General features: G+C 42.1%; 1 protein-coding gene across 2 annotated transcripts in view; it reads right to left on the reverse strand.

The window, feature by feature from the left end:
* Positions 1 to 24,875, reverse strand: part of CDH20 (cadherin 20) — a 495,759-nt gene that overhangs the window by 62,664 nt on the left and 408,220 nt on the right. For both annotated transcript variants that reach the window (XM_088471825.1, XM_088471824.1), the window contains 3 exons: positions 23,152 to 23,513; positions 5,487 to 5,781; positions 2,721 to 2,840 (listed from right to left, as the gene is read on the reverse strand). In XM_088471825.1, the coding sequence (XP_088327951.1) occupies positions 2,721 to 2,840; positions 5,487 to 5,781; positions 23,152 to 23,379 (643 nt within the window). In that variant the 5' untranslated portion in view covers positions 23,380 to 23,513. The remainder of the gene's footprint in view (positions 1 to 2,720; positions 2,841 to 5,486; positions 5,782 to 23,151; positions 23,514 to 24,875) is intronic.

Consider the following 24,875-nt stretch of genomic DNA (forward strand, 5'->3'; position numbering starts at 1 on the left):
GTTCATCATTTTATTTTGCTTTGTTACAATAACATCTCCATCATTATTTTGGTGCTGACAAGACTATGCATCAAGGGAGAGTGTGGCTCCAGATAGGTGTGAAGATGCCCTGACAGTGGGAATAGTGCAACATTGTGGAAAGATAGAATGCTTAGATGATGTGCAGTTTATCTTCTGAAAACAGATCCTGGAATGGAGACATTTGATCTTGTGGACTGGTGGAAGCCCATGTTGCTGGAAGAAGGGCACTCCTGTGCTGCTTCCCTTCAGCATCTGGCAGGTAGGACTGAGCCAGCGCTCCCTAGAACCTCCCGGACCCAGCTAGAGAGGTCCGACCTCTGACATGTGCTATGGCATATGCACTGTGTCCCAGTATGCCTTTATTCCCTGGTGTTCTGCATGGATGGTAAGATCCGGGAGACTCTCACCACTTTGGAGCCTAGCAGTGCCGCTGTATTACCCACTAGTACACTATACCACCACCATTGTACTCTAGACCACCAGTGCTACCATCCACCGGTGTCAGTACCACAACCATGTTTCACGCACTATAATACCCAGCGATACCCTAAGCTTTAGACTGCCACAATCCATGTTATACCTACCATTTTCACACCTGTGGTATGCCCTGTATCAAATGCTACCTGTTGGTCTACTTGATATAATAAATCTAAGAACTGCTTAAGCATACAACAGGTGGATTAACCAACACAAGCACCAACACTTGTTCTATACAATACCACTCACACTCTGACAAGATATATTATATCCTGGTGCACCATCTTATCTTGAGAACTAGTGTACCGAGCACAATCACACTGCCATTGCTCTGCTAATATTGATAATGGCTAGGAATCTGTATGTAACGCAGGCTGATGAGATACCTCCTGTCAAAATACAGACAGTGGCATCCCGATGGTTGGTATCCCGACAGGTGTCAGGAAGGTATACTTACCCACCGCCCTTCTGCCCCTAACCCTCCTTTTTAGATTTAGGGTGTGGGGATGGGGAGGTTAGGTTTAGTCACTGGGGGGAGGTTAGGTTTAGGCACTGCGGAGGGAGGGTTAGGGATAGAGAGAGGGGGAGGGTTTGGATACTGGCCAACAAGTGTCGGTATCCTAACCCTGTCAGGATTCTTACCGCCGTTATCCTACACACTACTGTATGTGGCTACTGTATACTCTATGAATACTGCGTATCTGGCGAAAGTATTGTAGGTGCGTAATGGATGCAAATTTATTACTAAGTTTTTATTATGTGTGTGCATGCAGGGCCGTAACTAGGGTAGTGCGACCTGTGCCGTGGCACAGGGCACCGCAGGGCAGGGGGCGCTGTTTAGGCCTATCAATTTTCCTGTTTATTATCATTCTTACTTGTAGCTTCCTCTTCTTTTATTCCCAGCATCTCCTGGCTGTCCCAGGAGTACCCCTATCTCTTCCCTGGCCCTTCCCCATGAGGCCATGGACCTTTTTCAGGAGCTCTATCTTATGTTCCTATTTAAAAAATGGAGGGGGGGTGCCAATGCTCTCTCTGGCACAGAGCACCAAAAAATCTAGTTACGGCTCTGTGTGCATGACACAAAATAAAAGTGCAAGTTGCGCTAAAAGAGGAAGTGGGCAAAATTAATTTAGGTAAAATGGCAACAAGGCAGCGAAAAGCAATGGGAAACACATTTAAACCTCCATACACCCTTTCTGTTGCTCCAGTCAATTGCTACAGTCAATTGCCATACACCCTTTCTGTTACATGGATGTACTATACTTCATGCCCTCTATTTACAACTCACCTTATATAATCTGATATAGATATTAATACACTCAGAAATATGTTTTTGCCTGTCAATTATTTACCATGGTACGTATTTACCTTTCTGTTTTTTAAAGTACTGTGATTTGTATCTGAGATATCTGAGTGAATACTAGCTAGCTGTGATTGCAATATTTTAATGTATAGGTTCCCACTAGAGAGAACAAATTTTATTATAGCAATGTTGGTAGATCTGTACAAAATAGAATATGCCAGATGCCCATCCCCACAGTTATATATGATTATGACCACTAGTTTGTTTCAACTATTAATAGCTTATTGCACTGTTTTATAACAAGTTAACAATCTAAAATCTTCAAAAGACAGCACAATTGTGTTCTACGTAACCATTATATGTGAAACAGCTTTGGAGTTAGTATAGTATGAGTTATTGATTTACTGTCATTCATATTACACCTGATTATGGGGCAACATGTTCACTATTATGTATGTGTTATGTTTAGCTGGTCTTCTCTGCTAATACTATCACAAACTGCATGACACATACTGTAGTAAGACATAAGCAATGACCTGTCTTACTACAGTATCTGTCTTACTGCAATATGTGTTAAAAAATGTATCTGTCCATTATAATCTGTCCATGTTTATGTAGGGTCCCAATCCAGAACAGCAATATTCTGCTATCCTGCTTTTCAGATGGAGCCTGAGCTCTGTCAGAAATGTTAATGAATAAATTATACGGTAATTGAGGTCAATGGCATTGTGAAACAATTATTTAGCATTACTCACATAATTTGACATATTAACACTGGACTAAGCAATATCATATTACAAATGTAGAGTTAAACACATATTTATTTTCCTGAGTCAATAAATAGCATATCATATGTTAATTTAACAAGACACATGGTGCCTTAAGTTTCGTCTTGCAAATATGCAATTTCAGTGAATACCTGTTTTAGAGTCCACAGAAAAATATGGCTGTCCTTGCAGAATACTGTACACAACCCTTGCACTGCTTCCATAAGTAGGATCGTCTGCATCTGTTGCTGACACCTGGATAATAGAGGTACCTGACAAAATAGAAAACATTGACCTTTTTAAATTAAAAGCTGAAAATCTAATTTAGCTCTTCAATAAAAAATAAATAGAAAACATGCAAAGTTTGCATAATGACAGCAACACTAACTGTTTAACCACCTGTCAGTAGAAGATTAATTGCCACATGCATCTTCTATTCCACTAATGCATCCTCCTAACAATATAATGAAGAAACCATTTTTAGAGATAAGCTGCAGAAGGCTATTAATGTCTTTCTGTCTTTTCGCATATTGGATTTACCATTCATAGTAAGATGAGCAGTGTTTAAGCCACCTGTTACTGTGCTAAGAATTCATTTCATTACTTCCTTCCATGCATGACTGTGTTATATAGTAACTAGTCTATTGTCATTATAAAGAATGTTTGCTGACACATAACCCATCTTTAAGATACTTGTGACAACATTATAACTTTACGCTCACTACTTTAAATGGATCCCACACACAAGCCGGGATATTAGGGCATGTGACTTTGAGGGAAGTGATTGGGCTGCCCGGCCATCAATCCACCCACTTCTCAATAACTACATACCGTAATATTTTTGTTTAAATGGAAACTCATATATTTAATCTTGTCTAAATGTGCCCTGTATAATTCTGATATTTTGATTTTGATACACAACATACAGTATGTTGTGTCTTCAAATAAAAGTCTATACATGAATCTATATGACTTCATATTAGATCGTATACACTGTGACACTCTGCTGTGTTTCCTAAATAATGAAACATAATGCTTCACAAAAGGGGCATCTATGCTACTAGGCCAACAAAACATTTAATTCAGCAATTGTTATAAACTCATAGTTTTTACTGTACGGCTGCAAGGAATCGGGTGCTGGTATTGGAGTTGATGATGTGATGCTCTACATACTGTACACCCTTACTTGCAAGAAGAAAAGAGGGGCAGATTAGTTTGGAGCAAAGCATTGCAATACCAGGGGTACAAATAGTTTTTTATATGCAGGGGAAAATATTAACTAGTTTTGCATGTTGCCCATGTTTCTGCTCATTTTAAATCTGCCCCACTTGCAGTGCAACATGGTTTTTCCAAAGTGTTGTTACTCTTTTTTTAATTTGCTTTGCTCTCAACTTTGAATCAGCCCTAGCCCCAGAGTCTGTCTGTCTGGCAGAAAGTTCTGTAAGACTCTCCACTCATTATATAATATCTCTTCCAGATAGTTAGAGTAGGGGAAGTTCTCAAGAAGGATAGTTTGCCCTGCAATATTCCATTTATATTTGAGGCAATTGTGTTACGATGAACTAGATTGTGCTGCGATCAGTTTTGTTAGGAGGAATAAAGTAATGTAACAGAATTGTTAACTTCTGGTGACAGATTATGTATTTATTACCAGTTATTTATATAGCACGCACATATTCCGCAGCACTTTACAGAGCATATTTGTCCATTCACATCAGTCTCTGCCCCAGTGGAGCTTACAATCTATATTTACTAACACAAGTACACACACATACTTACACACTAGGGTTAATTTTTTTGTTGGGAGCCAATTAATCTACCAGTATATTTTTGGAGTGTGGGAGGAAACCGGAGCACCTGGAAGAAACCCAGGGAGAATATGCAAACTCCACACATTGTGTATGATCTGTTTCTGCACAGAAGTATAGTACTGCTTAGGGGGAGAGATCGTACTGGTAATGTATGTATAGTTATACAAAGTGTAATAAATTCTCACACAATTTGTGCCAGTGGATAAACCTTTACTCTATAGAAAACTAGCAATACCCTACTTTTGGGATGCATTTGCAAACTTCCCCTTTGTGTTTTCTAAAAGTGAATGGAGCCCACTAGTGTTAGTGCTGTCCTGTGCCTACTAATGTGTAATAGTGACCATGCTTATGTCCTCCACAAATATTTCATATGTTATCTGTACTGTATTTTACTTTGTATAATTATAAATTTCTGTTAGCTGTTATTTTATCCACTCTATTTTTCTACAAATGATTAATAAAGCACATTGTTATTAGTTACTCTGCATTCTGAAACTTATTCTGGAAAGTGGATAAATGTTTGTGATTTAGGGGTGGATTTGTAGTCACTGCCTTCTAGAGATGTGCGGGTTCGGATTTCTAAAATCCGAACACTCCCGAATTTGGGGGTTCCGAGTCCCGGTTCGGATCTGTTACCATTTCGGAACTTAGATTTAAAACCAAACTTGGGTTTTGGGTTTGGATTAGGGGTGAGCGGATTCGGTTCTACTCGGTTCCGTTCGGATTTAAAAACCGAATCTTATTCGCTATCAGCTGTCACGAGTTTTGGATAGCCAATAAGATTCGGTTTTTAAATCCGAACGGAACCGAGTAGAACCGAACCCGCTCACCCCTAGTTTGGATATTTTAGTTGTTTTATAGATTGTTATCCGAATCCAAAATCAAAACACTTGAGGGTGGTTTTGCTAAAACAAAACCAAAACACGGAAATTAATCCAGATAGAAAACCAAAACATGGGGGTCGGCGCACATCTCTACTCCTTAGATGAATTACACACTCTTAATCTGTAAACTTGTTTGGTCAATGACTGGAACCAGAACCAGATTTAACAACCAAAAACAAAAAAGAGATATGTGGACATAATCAACAATGGATATAATGCTTACCAACTGGTGACATCTCTGGTACAGATGTTGTGTAAGGGCCATCAAGGAACTTGGGTTCATTGTCATTTATGTCTTGGATTTTTATGATAAATTCAGACTCCGGCTCCATGGGCCTGTTAGTCCTTCTGTCCAGAGCTTGGGCTCTGAGGGTGTACTGAGCCCTTTCTTCCCTATCCAGTCTTTGTATTGCATGAATGTCACCTGTAGTATCATCGATTGTAAATGTGATTCCTGCCCCATCACCAGAAAGAATGTATTTTATTGAGCCATCTCCTTCATCCATATCTGAATGAAGCTATAAATGAAAAAAAGATAATAATTAGCTTCAAATAAATTAATAAGTATAAAATATTTATAGTTGGTAAATGAGTAATCAATGAAAATAAAGTAAATCAAACGTTTCACTTTTAAACGTTTAATTCAATAAAATGTCTTAAAACTTTAGTCATCATTATGATGATGAATCTGGTGCGCTACACACCGACTATGTTGTTGTTATAATTTTTTTTCTCTTATCCTACATGTGTGATCAGATCAAGAGACCCACAGATAGATGCCATAGTCATTAGTATTGCAGTTTTTTCCTTACTTTAGCACAGCAGCTAAGCCCAAACAGACCTCACAAAGAAATGGCTCCCAAACGGGATAGACTGGACACCCGCTGGCTTTTACATTTTGAAAAGGACACTAGGGATTGCTCCTATATGAGGGTGTTATATTAAACTATTATTAAATAATGATGAGTCCCATTACATACTTGGAACAGTACACAGCCAGGCAGAACATGACTGGAAGATGAACCCTGTGGCTTATTTGAGCAGGAAACTGTTGAGTTGGAAGGTGGGATATGCCATTACTGAAAACAAACCAGTTGCAGAGGTGGAACCTTGCACCAGGGTTATAGCTAGGGATCCGAATGCCCCTGGCAAAGTAAGGCACTGGCGCCCCTCCATATTTTCGGAATAATTGTCATTAATTTTAAAAAAGTATCCACCTTCAGTCACTAGTTTCTGCCTATGGGGAGGACACACTGACTGACCTCAATAGCTGCTCTGCCCCAGGGTGCCCCTGCCTGCTAAGATGCGCTGTGCCTGCAAGCCACACCCCACTCCTCATAAACAGCACACTTAGCTACCCAATCTCTTTCTCACTATCAGTGTGTGTCAATCAAAAGTTATAATCCTGTTGGATGGCATCAGAGACTGTAACAGCTTCTTCCGGGGTCCAGAGGCACCAAGAGGGGGGGCGGGTACTAAGTACCCAGGTTTGCTGGAGGGGCCCGGCGGGTGCCAGGGTCCGGCAATGCTCCCCCCCTTTTACATCACAGCAGCCTTGCTGTGTGCTGGGCTGCACTGGGAGACTGCTCCCGGCTGCTAAGTAGCAGCCACAGCAGTCTCCTATGCCTGTGGGGGGAGCGATCAAGCTGGTTATGCGCCAGGCTGAGGGTGCTCATCGTGCCCCCTTGCAACGCTGCAAAATTTTACAGTTTTTTTTACCTAAGGGGGCATGGCCATGCCTCTTGCGATTAGGCCACGACCCCTTTTATCCAGGCATGGCACGGCTCTTGGCGGGTCTGCCGGGATCACTGTGGTTTGAGGTGCACAACTTTTTAGTAATACACATTAAGGGCTCCCCATCCCATACTGTGCTTTTCTTCCTCCATTCTCATCCCACACTGCACTCCCCTTCCCCCATCCGCATCCCACACACTGCACTCCCCTTCCCCATTCACATCTCTACACTGTGCTCCCATCCACATCCCACTCTGTGCTCCCCTTCCCACTCTACATCCTACACTGTGCTCTGTGCTCCCCTTCTCCATCCAGCCCACTCACTGTGCTCCCCTTCCCCCTCAACATCCCACACTGTGCTCCCCTTCTCCATTCAGCCCCCACACTGAGCTTCCCTTCCCCTTCCACATCCCACACTGTGCTCCCCTTCTCCATCCAGCCCCCACTCTGTCCCCTATCCCACTGTGTGTGCTCCCTTGTTCCCACTCCACATTGATCCCCCATTTTCAGCTCCATAGGACCAGATGCCCTCCCAGCAGTAGTTACTTTAAGTAACTAACTGGCAATGCTGGAAAGTTGCTCCCTACCATCTTCTGTCTTCTTATTTGAGTGCTGCTTGCTGGCTCCTCTGACTCTGTAAGTGATAGGCCAACCCACTGCCAGACATCACATTGCAGCGGTAAGATGCTGCAGTCTAGGGAGCCAGGAAACCAGAAGGGACCGCAGTCCACAGCAGAGAGCGACTGCCTGCTGTGTTGAAGACACTGCTGTGGACAGTGGGTGGGCTTGGATAGGTAGGGGCTGGGCTGCCTGAGTCCTTGTCACAGTCAGTGTGTGTGGTCCAGTGGTCTGGGACTCTGTACTGCTACCAGCACCTCCACCCACACTACATAAGTCCCTAGCCACCAGCAAGCGTCAGTGACTGCCCGGGCCCAGATCACACACCAAAGTCATGATTGGAGGCCTTCATTTTTAGTCCATGGCCATGGCTGGCACCACAGGGCAGCACCCCGTCCATCCTGGCCAAGGGTTAGATACACACCTGCCTTGCACTGTAGAGATGAGAGAGTGCAGTAGTTATGTCACCACTATTGCTGACAAGGCCTTGTTGGAGAAGTGTGGCTGGGTAACCCCTGTCCCATCGTGACTTTGGGAAATGTTTTCATAATGTCTTAGGCCAGGTACACACTACCCGATAATTGGAAATGTGTATGCAGAAGCGTTAGCCAATAATAGGCCTCAAATGCTCCTGCAGTGGTCAGATCAGAAAGTTGGCATAACGCATGCTGAAAATGCTATCTTGTTCCTGACCTCCCAGTCCTGTTGAAGAGATCAAATGAAAGTAAACACTGAGCAAGTGTGAGTAATTAGGATTCTGAGTTCGCAACTGAGTTCGTGACACGCCTGCGACACTCCCATAACAAGCCCATAAGACGGATGCCCACCACATTTCCAATACATTTCTGATACCATGCGTGTCAATTGCAACTATTTTTCCGCTCTGCCCCCGCTCTGCCCTCCAAATGCCACAGCATGTCAATTAGGCTGTGGCATGGAGCTACTGCGAGGGAACTCAGAAATGGAGGGCTGCACATATGCCATACACATCCTGCACATGTGCAGTCCTCTGACCATCGGAGGTGAATGCTAACGATTGGGTTAGCATACATATCCGAATCAGGCCCTAAGGGGTAAATTTAATAAGAATCGAGTTTGGTCAAGTTTTGTTTTTTTTAATCTCGATTTGCATCGCCGAATCTCTGGTGATTTTCCAGTTTTTCATCTCTCAAATTTACTAAGAAGTTAGTTTAGGTCAAAGTGAGTTTTCCGATGGTGAAGCAGATTGAGATATTTCCCCCAAGTAGCAAGTTTAGATGAGATTGCAGTGTTTTCTCACTGCAAAACTCTCCTGAGCTAGCAACCTGCACATATCAGTGAGATATGTGAAGGCTGCTTGTGTGTTGTACCTGTAAAAAATAGGTTAAATGTTTAAAAAAAAATTATGTAGGGTCCCCCCCCAAAAGCATAACCAGTCCCGGACTGGTCAGCCAGTCCTGGTTCCTAAAATTATGGGAAACAAAATGAGTAGGATTCCACTGTAATTTAGGAACCAGCACCTGGCTGCTTAAACATAGGGGACCCCTACGCAATTTAAAAAAAAAATTAACCCTATTTTTAATATTTACAGGCAGAAACATACACAAATCACACTGATCTATGTATGTTTCTGGCAAACTCGCAGCTCCGGAGTTGAGTGTTTAAAACTTCAATTTGGCAGAGAGTTTGCTGTCATCTCACCCGACATTTTTACCTCGATTCTGTATATTTTAGGTGAAAAGTACTTCCGAGTTTGCCCAATGGTGATAAGATTTGAGTTTGCGATCTCACCCGAGTTTTACGAGTGAGAAGAGAGAACCCTCCCTAACTCACCAGTGTTTGCCTTTAGTAAATTTGTGAGACGAAAAATATGCCTAAACTCACCAAAGATTGTCATCTCGATCAGACTCGATTCTTAGTAAATTTACCCCTAAGTCTTGACATTTTTACCTTAAAATATTGCTGTTCACATACTCAGGGTCCGCAAATGAAAATCAGAGTAAACTCCCATAGAACTCGTGTTAACATTGACTCTCTAACTGAATAGCAAAAAGTCGCAGCCGTGTTTTTTTTTTAGGAATTTATATGACACACTGTGCACGCTGCCAATTCACGTTATATGCCACCTTCTTCATGCTGCCAATTCACATTATATGCCACCTTGTGCATGCTGCCAATTCACGTTATATGCCACCTTCTGCATACTGCTAATTCACATTATATGCCACACAGTGCACGCTGCTAATTCACTTTATATGCCACACAGTGCACGCTGCCAATTCAAGTTATATGCCACCTTGTGCATGCTGCCAGTTCATATTATATGCCACACAGTGCATGCTGCCAATTCAAGTTATATGCTACCTTGTGCATGCTGCCAGTTCACATTATATGCCACCTTCTGCATGCTGCCAATTCACATTATATGCCACCTTGTACATGCTGCCAATTCACATTATATGCCAAACTGTGCATGCTGCTAATTCACATTATATGCCAAACTGTGCATGCTGCCAATTCACATTATATGCCACACTGTTCATGCTGCCAATTCACATTATATGCCACACTGTGTATGCTGCCAAATCACTTTATATGCAGGTCCGATGCCCCAGGTGATTTTAATTAGTATTGGTCCTTGCATTGCAGTACACACATATAGTGGGCACTATTACAGGTAAGTCCTAGATACATTTATACAATGTGTCAGTATTAGGGATGTTAGGGACCCACCTTATGAGGTCACCGTGAAGTTGTAGGTGGGCAAACATCTTTGGCCAAACATGTACTAAGACCTCTATATAAAATCATGTCAATTGATAGTTTATTATATATTATTTATATTTATTATTCTTAGTACTTAAGAGTGTACATCAGCTTCCCCCCTTTTTTTTGCAATAGAATTACAGGTCTCAGCATGGTAGCACCTCTGATAATGTTGTAATTAGGGTGTGCAGCCCATCCCCTCCCCCTTTTTTTCACATTATATGCCACACTGTACATGCTGCCAATTCACATTATATGCCACACTGTGCATGCTGCCAAATTACTTTATATGCAGGGCCAGTGCTATGGGATGTAGTCAATATCCTGGCGGACGAGATGCTGGCTGTCAATATACCGCCATCGGCATCCCGCCACCGGGCAAATGCCAATGCCGATATCTCTCTTACGATCTATATACTGGCGTCGGAATTCCGACAGCCGGCATCCCGGTCATAAGAGACTGGACCCAGGTAAGTGTTAGCCGTCGGGGGGGGGGGAGTGTTTGGGAGGGTTACGGGGAGGAGAGGGGAGATTAGGCACCACTGGGGGGAGGTTAGGGTTTGGCATCTCCCAGGAGGGTTTGTTTTAGGGTGCGGGAAGGGGGGGTTTGGTTTAGATGCCACCGGGGGACTTATGGTTAGGCACCACCACGGGAGTTTTAGGGTTAGGCAGCACCAAGGGAGGGTTAGGGTTAGGGGGGAACAGTTGAGGGTTAGGATACTTACCACCCGACGTCGGGATCTCCTCCTGTTGGGCTTCCACTGTTGGGATTTCAACCGTGTTTTAATCCCTTTCCGGAGCTACCAATAGGCAGCCATTGGAGGGCACCACTGAATCCACAAAAAATAAAGAAGAATCTCTTTTTCAGGGGCCCAAATGTGTGGCATATTATTTTTGGAGACACAATTGTGTAGCATAATATGTATTGGAGGCATTGATGTGTAGCATAATTATGAATTGGGGATACAGCTGTAGAGCCGTAACTAGACTATTTGGTGCCATGTGCCAGAGAGAGCATTGGCACCCCTCCCTCATTTTTTAAATAGGGGCATACGATAGTGCACCTGAAAAAGAGCCATGGCCTCATGGGGAAGGGCCAGGGAAGAGATAGGGGAGGCCCGCAGATGCTGGGGATAAAAAAAAGAGGAAGCTACAAGTGAGAATTATAATAAACTGGAAATTGACAGGCCCAAACAGCACCCCCTGCCCTGCTATGGCACAGGTCGCACCACTCTAGTTACGGCCCTGTACACCTGTGTTGAATATTATGAATTGGGGAAGTGTTATGAAGCACAGTCTGATTCTGGGGATCTTCTGTGTGGCATATTAGCTGGGACATTTCTATATAGTAATGGTATATTATGAAAATGGGACACTGCTGTGTGGCATATTATATTATACATTGAGGCACTAATGTGTGGCATATTATTAATTGGAGGGAGCAAGGAAGGTGGGTGAAATGTCACCTGGGGTGTCCAGAAACCTTGGACCGGCCTTGTTTATACAGGTTGAGTCACCCATATCCAAATATTCCGATATACGGAATATTCCAAAATACGGAATTATTTTGGCATGACTGAGATAATGAAACCTTTTGATTTTTGATGGTTCAATGTACACAACCTTTGTCTAAGGCACAAATTATTAAAAATTATTGTATAAAATTACCTTCAGGCTTTGTGTATATGAAACATAAATTTAACGTATTTACACAAACTTTGCTTGAGCTACAAAATTGTTGAAAATATTGTATAAAATTTACTTGCAGGCTCTGTGTATAAGGTGTATATGAACCATAAATGCATTCTGTGTGTATATTGGGGTCCCATTCCCAAGATATTTCATTATGATTTGCAAATATTCCAAAATACGGAATATTCCGTTATCCAAAATACCCCTGGTCCCAAGCATTTTGGATATGAGAGACTCAACCTGTATGTCACCTTGTGCATGCTGCCAATTCACACTATATACCACACTGTGCACGCTGCCGATTCACACTTTATACCACACTGTGCACGCTACCGATTCACACTATATACCACACTGTGCACGCTGCCAATTCACACTATATACCACACTGTGCACGCTGCCAATTCACACTATATACCACACTGTGCACGCTGCCAATTCACACTATATACCACACTGTGCACGCTGCCAATTCACACTATATACCACACTGTGCACGCTGCCAATTCACACTATATACCACACTGTGCACGCTGCCAATTCACACTATATACCACACTGTGCACGCTGCCGATTCACACTATATACCACACTGTGCACGCTGCAAATTCACACTATATACCACACTGTGCACGCTGCCAATTCACACTATATACCACACTGTGCATGATGCCGATTCACACTATGGCCCTCATTCAGAGGCGGTCGGAGGATGCAAGCGGTCGCTCAGAAACTGGGCGGCCGCTTGCATCCTGACCGGCCGCCTCTGTTTTGGTCGTTAGGCTGTGGGTTAACACTCACAGCTCTAACGACCGCTAGGGTGATGGTCGCGATGGTCATTGATCATCGCTGTTTACGACGAGACCCTAGGGTAGGGTCTCACTTGTCGTAAGCCCCGGAGAGCTTCTGGCTCTGTCAGAGCCGGAAGCTCTCCACTGACATCACTAGTGATGTCAGTGGGGCCTCCCCCAAACGGCAGGCGTTCCAATGGGAACGCCTCTGTTTGGGCTGCCACCCCCCCGGCCCGCCTTCCAAATGGGGCGAGCTGTCAATCAACATCGACAGCTCGCCCCCTTTGGAAAGAGACCCGCTATGACCGGCGCTGTCGGCCGCCTCTGAATAAAGCCCTATATACCACACTGTGCACGCTGCCAATTCACACTATATACCACACTGTGCATACTGTCAATTCACACTATATACCACATTGTGTATGCTGCCAATTCACATTTTATGCCACACCATGTATTCCCCAATTCACGTTATATTCCACACTGTGTATTCCTGTATTCTCCAAATTCACATTATGTCCCTAATTCAATATATATGGCACACTACCCCCACCATCATATTATTTTTTACTAACTTACTGATCTCGGCTTCTATGAATGCTGCAGCAGCTCCAGTCCTCACTCCTGTGCTGTCACTTTCTCTAAGTTACGTCTCGTTATTGCCATGAATAACGGCAGAGGATGAGGGAGAGGTGGGCCCACTGACAGGAGCAACACCTGAATCATTTATAATGCTGGGCGGGGCACTGCTGGCCTGGCATTGTGGCTATGGCCAGGATAGTGCCACCCCTTTGACCGGCGCCCCTGGCCAACCCCTAGTTACTATCCTGAATGTCAGTCTTTATGCCATGATGCTGCTCTTTCATGTTGTTGAAAGGCTGGGAGTATGGCACATACTGTGACGTCTGTACACAGCAACAGACTCCCAGCCTGTCATGATCTGGAAGAGCAGCAGCTGGGAGTATCATAGCTCAAGGCAAGAAAATGTTGAAATAATTAATCACACTTCCCATTTCCCAACTGTTTGGTAATACAGAGGATGGTTAAATGACATGCCCAGTGTGGCTGGTGCCATTGGGAAAATATTAACTCTAATGAACAATGTCACTCATTCCATGTATTAGGCACCCCCCAAATTGTTGATGCTCTAAGCAGCGATATTACTTCTAATCCTAGCACTAGCTCTGTGTACATAATATGCACTAAGGAGCACAAAGAGAATTTGGCACTTGCCTTAATTCCATGAGTCATTATAAAAACAAAGGGTTGCAAATATAATTAGCTTTAAGAAAAACTGAGAAGTTAGACAAAGTACAAATGATATTAATAATGATGATAATACAAAAAAAGGATCAGATCCAAATGATTTTGAACATTTGAATTATCAAAACAGCACCATAATAATGAAAGTGCCTATATACTGTATATATAATTTGAGCACTTTTACCTACTGAAGTACTGTATTTAGATACATTCTACATATATGCAAAGGGATTCATGCTGAGTTGAAGCATATGTGCAGAAAAACAAAGGAAGCTCTAAAAATGGAATCAGCCAGTCTGTGGTCCCTTCCCCATTCTACCTCTCCAAGCGTAAGGATACGCAAGTACCAAATCTGTGTATGAATGTAACCATGCACATTGTGTTTATAGGCATGCAAAGCACAAATTGGTGAAATTGAAAGTAAGCTGCATGCCCAACTCAGCATGTGCCCCATAAGCTCATCCAAACCATCTGATTGTGACTTCTCTGAGAGGGGTTATTGGCTATGGCCAGGATAGTGCCACCCCACATTAAAGGGCAATTAAGTTATTTTATTTGGTTTAATTCTGAGTAGTTACTTGAAATTGCACAGTGAATAATGCTCATTTCTGTGGTGTGTGGTTTAAAAAGTGAATGTTTTAATTAGTCTGCTGTAGTGATTAAGATCCAGCTCTATACAACTCATCAAGAAATACAAAGCAGAATTAATTTATGCACTCATGAAAAAAAAAACAGATTTCTGAAAGTAAAGTAACAAATGAATCCTTCTCTGACGGAAACATCTTCATTATTAATTGCAGGAGGAACTATTCTACATTTGTTTCAAATTATAACAATATATATTATATACAAATATCCCATTATAATAATTACATACTTTAACATGTTGTGTAGCCTCCTATAATACCAGGAATGCATAATTTCATATAAAAAAAGTTTACTGTATATTGGATGTGTTTATAAAAAGATCTGTATACATGTGATATGAATTTCTGCTCTCTTGTATAGAGTAATTTACTATACAAAATCTGACATACAGTATATGCCCAAGTTCAAGAGCTAGAACCTCTGCGCTAATAATGTATAAGCTTTTATCTGTGATGGGCTACCTACAGTCAGGTGCATAAATATTGGGACATTGACAGAATTTTCATATTTTGGCCTCTATTCACCACCACAATGGCTTTGAAATGAAACAAACAAGATGTGCTTTAACTGCAGACTTTCAGATTTAATTTGAGGGTAATTACATCCGAATCAGTTGAACGGTGTAGGAATTACAACGGTGTCTATACATGCCTCCCACTTTTTAAGGGGCCAAAAGTAATGGGACAAACTAAACAATCCTAAATCTATCTTTCACTTTTTGATACTTTGTTGCAAGTCCTTTGCAGGCAATTACAGCCTGAAGTCTGGAACGCATAGACATCACCAGACGCTGGGTTTCATCCCTGGTGATGCTCTGCCAGGCCTCTACTGCAAATGTCTTCAGTTCCTGCTTGTTCTTGGGGCATTTTCCCTTCAGTTTTATCTTCATCAAGTGAAATGCATGCTCAATCGGATTCAGGTCAGGGGATTGACTTGGCCATTGCATAACATTCCAGTTTTTAGCCTTAAAAAACTCTTTGGTTGCTCTTGCAGTATGCTTCGGGTCATTGTCCATCTGCACTGTGAAGCACCGTCCAATGAGTACTGAAGGATTTGACTGAATATGAGCATATAATATTGCCTGAAACATTTCAGAATTCATTCTGCTGCTTTTGTCAGCAGTCACATCATCAATAAATACAAGGGAACCAATTCCATTGGCAGCCATACATGCCCACGCCATGACACTACCACCACAATGCTTCACTGATGAGGTGGTATGTTTTGGATCATGAGCAGTTCCTTTCCTTCTTCATACTCTTCTCTTTCCATCACTCTGGTACAAGTTGATCTTTGTCTCATCTGTCCATAGGATGTTGTTCCAGAACTGTAATGGCTTTTTTAGATGTTGGTTGGTAAACTCTAATCTGGTCTTCCTGTTTTTGTAGCTCACCAATGGTTTACTTCTTGTGGTGAATCCTCTATATTCACTCTTGTGAAGTCTTCTCTTGATTGTTGACTTTGACACATATACACCTACCTCCTGGAGAGTGTTCTTGATTTGGCCAACTGTTGTGAAGGGGTTTTTCTTCACCAGGGAAATAATTCTTCTGTCATCCACCACAGTTGTTTTCCGTGGTCTTCCGGGTCTTTTGGTTTTGCTGAGCTCTCCGGTGCGTTCTTTCTTTTTAAGAATGTTCCAAACAGTTGATTTGGCCACACCTAATGTTTTTGTTATCTCTCTGATGGGTTTGTTTTGATTTTTCAGCCTAATGATGGCTTGCTTCACTGATAGTGACAGCTCTTTGGATCTCATATTGAGAGTAGACAGCAACTGATTCCAAATGCAAATGTCACACCTAGAATCAACTCCAGACCTTTTACCTGCTTAATTGATAATGAAATAACGAGGGAATAGCCCACACCTGTCCATGAAATAGCTTTTGAGTTAATAGTCCCATTACTTTTGGCCCCTTAAAAAGTGGGAGGCACATATAGAAGCCATTGTAATTCCTACACCGTTCACCTGATTTGGATGTAATTACCCTCAAATTAAATCTGAAAGTCTGCAGTTAAAGCACATCTTGTTTGTTTAATTTCAAAGCCATTGTGGTGGTGAATAGAGGACAAAATCTGAAAATACTGTCAATGTCCCAATATTTATGCACCTGACTGTATATACAGGTTGAGTCTCCCATATCCAAAATGCTTGGGACATGGGGTATTTTGTATAATGGCATATTCCGTATTTTGGAATATATGCATATCATAATAAAATATCTTGGGAATGGGACCCAAATTTACACACAGAATGCATTTATGTACACACAGCCTGCAGGTCATTTTATACAATATTTTTAATAATTTGTGCCTTAAACAAAGTTTGTGTACTTTGAACCATCAAAAATCAAAGGTTTTATTATCTTAGTCATGCCAAAATTATTCCGTATTTCGGAATATTTGGATATGGGAGACTCAACCTGTATTATAAATAATTGTTTAAGTGCAGACTTTATTATATTAGAAGTCTTATAAATTAGACTATGAAGATTTATACAAATGTGTTGGGTGACTGTATCCATCACACAAAAACTGGGTACACATTGGATGACATAGAGGCCATTCAATTGAACAGCCGACATGTCGTATATGTGCGTCGGCCAGTGTGTACTAGCAATATGTCAGTGAATGTCGCTCACAGACATATAACGTCAGCTGTGCTGCACAGCCAATGCCCAATATATCTGTAGATTGTGCTCTGTAAACGTATGGTATGCCACCCACCCGTACACGTGCTGGAAGGGCTGGCAGTGATTGACAGCTCAACTGGGCAGGTGCATGTAAATGCCCGCCCAGTTGTGACATCGGGCAGTCTGTATGTAGAGCATATGTTCTGCACAGTCTGCAGCAATATCTGCACATCAGTCGATCTGCATATATATCGGTCAGGGGTGTACCCATCTTAATGGGCAAGCTTTATCTGTATACAGTAGTTGCAGTAACATGCAAGCAACATTTGCATTTACTTGAATGGCTATAGATGTGTCCTTATACACCTAGCATCTATACACCATATGACGCGAGACACTCTGCGAGACTGAGATGCTTCAAGAGAAGTAGTGTACCATACATTTCTTTACATTTTGCGTATTAAATGCATCACAGAATCAGCAAAATGCTGCACACAGTGTACTAGAGACACTATGCTGTGACTATAACAGCACAGGAATTGGTTTCATACACATACTAAATCACAGATTAAGCACAATGGAACTTGGCGTGGGGAGAGCTACACCTATTCTCATCAGAGCCCTTTTTGCCCAGATATAGGCTTAGATACACAGATGTACATATGTCTCACATCCCAGTGGTCTGCGAACGCTACCAACACAGTGTTGTCACAGTAGTTTTATTTGTGCGTATAGGATACACATTTTGAGTAAAAAGTCGCTTTGCACAGCCAAGTTGCTCAGGAACTGATGCACCGGGACAGACTATTTGGTGCAACTTAAGCAACAGTAAATGAGGACACATTTGTATACTGTTTTTTTATTTATGTCTTATTTATGCCTTTATTATTTGTATGCAGTAGTGAACACATAGCTATATTAAGCACAGCACAACATTTACCCTATTGGGTATTGAGCAATGAGACAAGATGACACTGGTGTTTTTTGACCACGGGTGTAGCTGTAGAGGGTGCAGGGGTAGTCATTGCTTTGGGCCCCACAGGCTTAATGGGCTCACCTGCAGGACATAACTCCCCTGCAGTCAGATCAAATACTGTAGTTGTCTACCAAGTTCCTGAAATTGCCTGCAAAGAAATTGGGTCTAACTTGTTGCCTGGAATTAAAAGGGGTGATCATCTGTGATCATATAGGTGGTAAGCTACAGACTGATATGATCTATTTCTCATGCTCTGGGTTCACCCTCACAGTCACAGCTGAGCTATGAACCCTGCACTGTTGGAAGTAGGCTTCTCCTTGATTACAGCCATTGTGAAGTAAGATATGGGCAGGGATTGAACTCCGAGATTAGGACTGTCCCAGAAAGGATACGATGTGCCAAAATTAAACAGTTCTCCAATTAAAGTTGAATTTCCTGCATTAGGAAGTGTATCCCACTCAGTGGCAAACACAGGATTTCTAGAGAAGGGTTTTCAGATGCTTAATTTTAGAGTGAGTGTGGTCAGTCCATGAAGAGGGCATGATTAGCACTTATCCAGCTTTAACATGTGTTATACTAAGTGTATTGTGTGTCATAATTCCAGCATGTACATGACTAGTACACGGTAAGCCATTAGATTCGGCAGTAGGGCATCCTGCCTCAGATGAATGTTTTTATTTCAGATGTTGGCACCATTCCAATTCATTGGAGCAAGTCCGGGAGTCTGGGGAGCAGCAGAAGAACCTAGCACTGCCCTGGACATATATGTACATATTGGTCTCCTTATGCACTGGACAGTGTATTATACAGTATTAATAATTAACCCTTTTGATGGTCTATAGCAGTGCACCCCTAACAGTGCATGTTTTCCAGATCTCTATTTGGTGCACAGGTGTATTTATTACTGGCTGACACATGTTAAAAGATAGTCAGGTGGTGCTAATTATTTAATTTGTAATACTGAGAAAAACATTTATCACTAGCAAAATTCTATTATATTACTATGTCTATTGTGGTCATGATGTGTTACAGCAGTGAGAGGGGAATGAGTTACTATAGAGGTGAGGGAGGGGAATGTGTTACTATAGAGATGTGAGAGAGGAATGTCAAATGTGTTACTACGGGGTGAAGGAAGAGAATGTGTTACAACATGTGTGAGGGAGGGGAATGTGTTACTAGAGAGGTGAGAGGTGCTAATGTGTTACTACAGGTGTGAGGAAGAGATTGTATTTTCACAGGTGAGGGAGGGGAATGTCGAATGTATTACAATAGGGATGAGGGATGAAAATGTGTTACTACAGAGGTGAGCAAGGATAATGTGTTACTACAGAGGTAAGGGAGCTAAATGCGTTAGTACACGGGTAAGGGAGGTTAATGTCTTACTATAGCAGTGTTGCATTACTATAGAGGTGAAGGATTAATGTTTTACTGGAGTGGTGAGATGGAAATAGAGCAGTAAATACTGTATCTAAGGTCTACCCGGGTGAAACCGGGTACATCAGCTAGAGTTTTTATATATGTTTCACATATACTTCTGACTTTTTTTTAGAGTATTTCATTATATGAATTCAATTTTTTTGTATTTATTTTATATTGTTTGCGTAAGTCTAATATGATTAAATCTTTTTACTGTACCATTACAGCCGGTTCTATATATTTATTTTTGTTCTACAAGAGCACATTTATTATATGTATATATTTTTATAGGTATTCCTGGCTGCACTGTTAGTTTTCTTTTCGAGTCTATTTCCAAAATGTAGTATTTTGAAGAATGCACCCAGTAGCAAAGTGTATCTTTAGAGGGCATTAGCAATGTAGCCTATACTGACTGTAGATACATATTTGCTTATTAGCAGCCATGGCTCAAAATTGTGCAGGGCCAGCAACAGCATTCTTGGGCGTGCTACAATGATATCTCTGGAAGAAACCTGCTCTCCTAGGCTGCTCCTCTTAGGCTTCCCGGGCCACAGCCGCAGTGGGGGGCTGGCGTCTGGCACAGTGTCATGTGTGATGACATCACTAGTTGTGACGTCATTCGTATTATGCGAAGGACCGGTGCGAACCAGAACAGGTCAGTGACAGCAGGTGTGGTGGGGCAGCTTTATAATTATGCCTACAGGCTACAGTGCTTGTGCTGGACAGGCGGCCGGACCCTTATTAGGTGCTGCAGACCCATTTTGTGCCCCTTAACCTCAGGGCCCTGGACAAGCATACCCGTTGTACTGTACCCTCTATGTCAGGGATGGGAAACCTCCGGCCCACGGGCCGGATACGGCCCGCAAGATAATTTCATCAGGCCCGGCTGGCAGCAGAGACAGCGCAGCGGGCGTCCCCTTCAGCGGCAGCAGAGACAGCGCAGCGGGTGTCCCACTCAGCGGCAGGCATAGGAACCTGCGGGGTGGTCCAGGCAGGGCCACTGGAGGAGGGCATGGTGATAGTCTCATGTGGATCTGTTGCCACACTCTTGCACTGGAAGGCAGTCACCCACAGCCTTTGAGGTTGCAGGGTGCCCAGGCCAGCCTCGGCTGCTGTCACAGTCTGGCCGACTGGATCGGGGAGGCACGGCACCGGCCAAGGCTGTCTCCAATCAGGGCACGCCGGCACCCTCAGCAGCGGCAGGCAGAGCAGCAGGGACCAGAGCCAGACCAGGTGAGCACGTGATGGGGAGTGAGTGATCTCTGAGTGCATGCAATGGTAGGAAGTAGGCTGCTTCTATGAGACAAAAATTTACTGTTTATGTGACATACCAGAGCTGCCTGTAGTCACCCATTAGCACATCTTGTAACGGGCTGTTGGAGATTTAGGGTGGGGGGCATCCGTCATTCTGTGTGTGTGTGTGTCTCTTAAGCTGGGTACACACTGTGTCAACACAGTCGATTCGTCGGCACATCAGCCGATGTGGCCTCCGACTGATGTTTTAAATATCCAAATGGCCCCTGACAGAAAAAAGGTTCCCCACCCCTGCTCTATGTGGATTGAAGATGAGGACAGCATGGTCCTCACATATGTGTGCTCCTCTTTCAAACACCCTGTCACACTCTGCACAAATTGTGTGACTTGCCTTGCCATTTGTTGCAGGTCAGGATTTCTGCCTGACCTTGTTCGAGAACTATGCACTGACATCACCATCATGCACTATGTTAGCTGCTAGCATTCTACCAGTGGGAGTGCTCCTGCCACAGCTGACCTCAGCAGCCTATCAGGGACTGGCAGCAGATTCATATCCCCTGTGAGAATTCCCACTGATGCCAGAGCAAAGAGTTACTTCCTAGTATTAAGTTCTATCCTGTGGCTCCTTTGTGCAGAAAACCATCACTGCTGCCTGGCTCTATATCTACAGTTCCTGTGTCCTGATTGTATGCTGCTGTTTTCCAGCTCAGTGCAATCACCAGCTGCACTGATCAGAGGATTCCTGCAATCAGCCTCTGCAAACCTGTTCCTGACCCTGGCTTGTTTCTGATCTGCTTCTGTCTAATCCCTGGTACTGCGTTTGGTTATCTGGTTCTGACCTTGGCTATCCTCTGCGACCAGCACTCGTCTGCTCCCTGGTACCTTGTTGTCCGTTTGGTTCTGACCCGGTCTGTTGACTACGCTGAGAATCTTCTCCATTGCATCCAGAGTACACCAGCACCTGTATAGGGTAACCTATTCTGAGGGCCACGACCTGTGTGTGGGACACAGCCAAGCCCATACCCTCTTGCGAGGGTCCCTGGTGAACACCGCCAGCACATTAGACTCCGTGCCTCAGAAATAGGTCACGCCAATCCCCAAATACGGGTTGCATCCATTTGCCATTTGAGAGTTGTGACACACCCTAAGAAACCTCCACTCAGCCAAAGGGACCAAATACAGTGTAGCTGCATCACTTACTTTGGTCATTACACATATGGCCAAACAGGACATCCTATCACATATTGCTCATGCAAAGCAAGCCTTTCAAATCTTTGATGTGGTAAAATATAAATTTTTGAATGATGTTTTCAAATTTTATTCATGTTAACGACTTGGAAACATTAACCCATCTGATCTGCTCATTTCATGTACTAATTAACCTCAAGATAGACCTTTGTTTATTTTATACATATTTCAATTCTGTTATTATTGTGTATCCAACCACATCCGGAGGTTTGTTCCAAGCATCTACTGTTGTTTCAGAGACAGAATATTTATAACTGTTTATAACTTGAACTTTGTATCAATCACTTCTATAGGTGGCTCCCACTTCATTAAGGCACATATTACTCTCTCTCACTATCTCCTTAACCTCACACATCTGCATGCTCCTATACATGTAGCTGTTACTACCCCATTTTCTATGGGTTGAACTGTTTTTACATTTTCTACTTTTTGTTTGATCGTAGGCAACAAATCTAAAAAAATGTAATGAACTTGAAAACTTTATTGGTAACTGTAAATGTTGTTAATGAACACTTTTGCTGATGCTAATCATTTTACAAAGGGAATAAAGTTTATTTTTATCCATGAAAACAGGCTGCCAGCTGATGGTTCTCTTAAACAAAGAACCAATAATAGGTGTTTCAAATTACTGGAATACTAGACAGGTTTGGCAAATTAAAACTTGAAACTGTATAATTAACACAAGGCATTCTGTTCGATTCACTGGACAGAAAAAGCAAATGTAATAATCTGCTTATATCTCAAAGTGACACCAATTGCGAGTTCTATTTAGATGCAGAAAATGAAATGTGCAGAGTACTGTAATATAGATAGCTGAATAGTCTTTTTTTTATGCAGATACCACATAATTCACTTTAAATTTGAGTACCTTACCTTGCCAACATACAGGGGGTCTGTTCCGGTGTACTCTTCCAAAACAAAGAATTGGTTCCATACCCAGCTTCTCTTTAGTCGATTATGTAAAAACTGTTTGTTCTCATATCTATCATCTTGTTCTCTGATAAACTGACTTGAAAATCCCAAAACTCCACTTGTTAAGTCCAGCAGCACCATGTAGTAAATGTAAAATCCTTGTATATGATGGTTCTTTATATGCTGCATCCTTTTGAACTTTGTTCTTATTTATTTTTAATTGGCAAAAGAAATACAGTATTACTTGAAGTAAAATAAACATAAACGTAGTAAAAGGATATTTGATCTCGATCGGCTTTGATGGTAGTCCTAGGTGTAGATACCTGGGAAGAACAAAAAAAGAACAGATATCAAATTAAATCTTCAGCAGAAATAATTATATTTTCTACTACAAAATGTGCAGTCTTTTGCATGAGAAGCTGGATAATAAAATCTGAAAAATATGTATAGGAACAAAAAGGTCTGTTATCTTCTTATGTACAACAAGGTACCTTTGGATGATGGCACACTGGGGGTTGTAGTTAGTTGGGAAGATTACTTCACTTTGGTTACTTTGATTACTACAGGGTTCCACTGTATTATTGATTTGCTGAAGTTAACAGCATGCTCTCAGAATACAGTATTTATGATCTGAGAAGCCCTTTGAAACTGCTGAATATAAGCATTCCCATCCAGAAAATAGAATACCTACCAAGCAATTTCCAAGGACAGATGCTTTTTTCTAAATATATATTTTGTTGAAACACAAAAGCATAAGAGTTATTTTTAAGGTGAATCTGTATCATTGCTGACCTTTATTATTATTTTACGCTTGCAGTGGCATTCAGCTGTCACACTTATTTTTGCAGCTTTAAAGAGAACAATCTCAGCAATGCTAATGTAACACAGCACAGATTTCAATGGTCAGTTAATCATTATGTAATCCACATGGGAGATTGGGGCTTGATAGTCACATGCCATTGTGTGATATTTGTGCAAGTCAGACGAACAGATTTTCTTTCTTCTAGCTGAAAGCCTGGTTCAGGCAAAGGAATGCCGACCTCCAATGGAGGAAGCTCTCTCATCAGTCAAGGGTCTTTTGTTGTCATGAAGTCAGATTAGCTGGTGACCTCACTCTATGCTATTGAGCAAAGAAAGTTTCTCTTTCAAAATTTTGTAAGACTTAATGAGGTGGCATTACGCTCAAGTTACTCTGTCAAAATACTCAGAACATCTTTTATAGCAGTAGTGTTGAGCTGCTCAGTCTAAGGACCCTTCAGTTTCTTTCTCCCTCTGCCTTTCTCTCTTGTTCTGTCTCCATCTGGCTCAGATAAGCAATTAAAGCAATGTTTATTTATGATTTGGCAACACAGTAGTGACAATACATTTTACAACTTGTTTTTTATTTTTTTTACTTTCATTTATTGATGGCTACTGAACAGCTGCATGTCTGCAAGAAAGCCTTAATGTATACAATCTCCTTTCACTTACCACTTCTTAATATTCAACACAGCCATACGGGAAAAAAATATGAACAACAAAAAAGCATTTGTGTTTACACCGTTCATATACAATACTTTAAAGATCTAGGTCCTGCAGAATGACTACACTCACTACTACATAAGCAGGAAGAGGTCATGTACAAATGTAATCATTTGAGCTGAATATTGTTATGAGTGACCATGCATGGTGGACCGGCCTAGGCA

The sequence above is a fragment of the Taudactylus pleione genome, unplaced genomic scaffold, assembly GCF_031769625.1.
Source record: "Taudactylus pleione unplaced genomic scaffold, aTauple2 ptg000116l, whole genome shotgun sequence".
Lineage (NCBI taxonomy): Eukaryota > Metazoa > Chordata > Amphibia > Anura > Myobatrachidae > Taudactylus > Taudactylus pleione.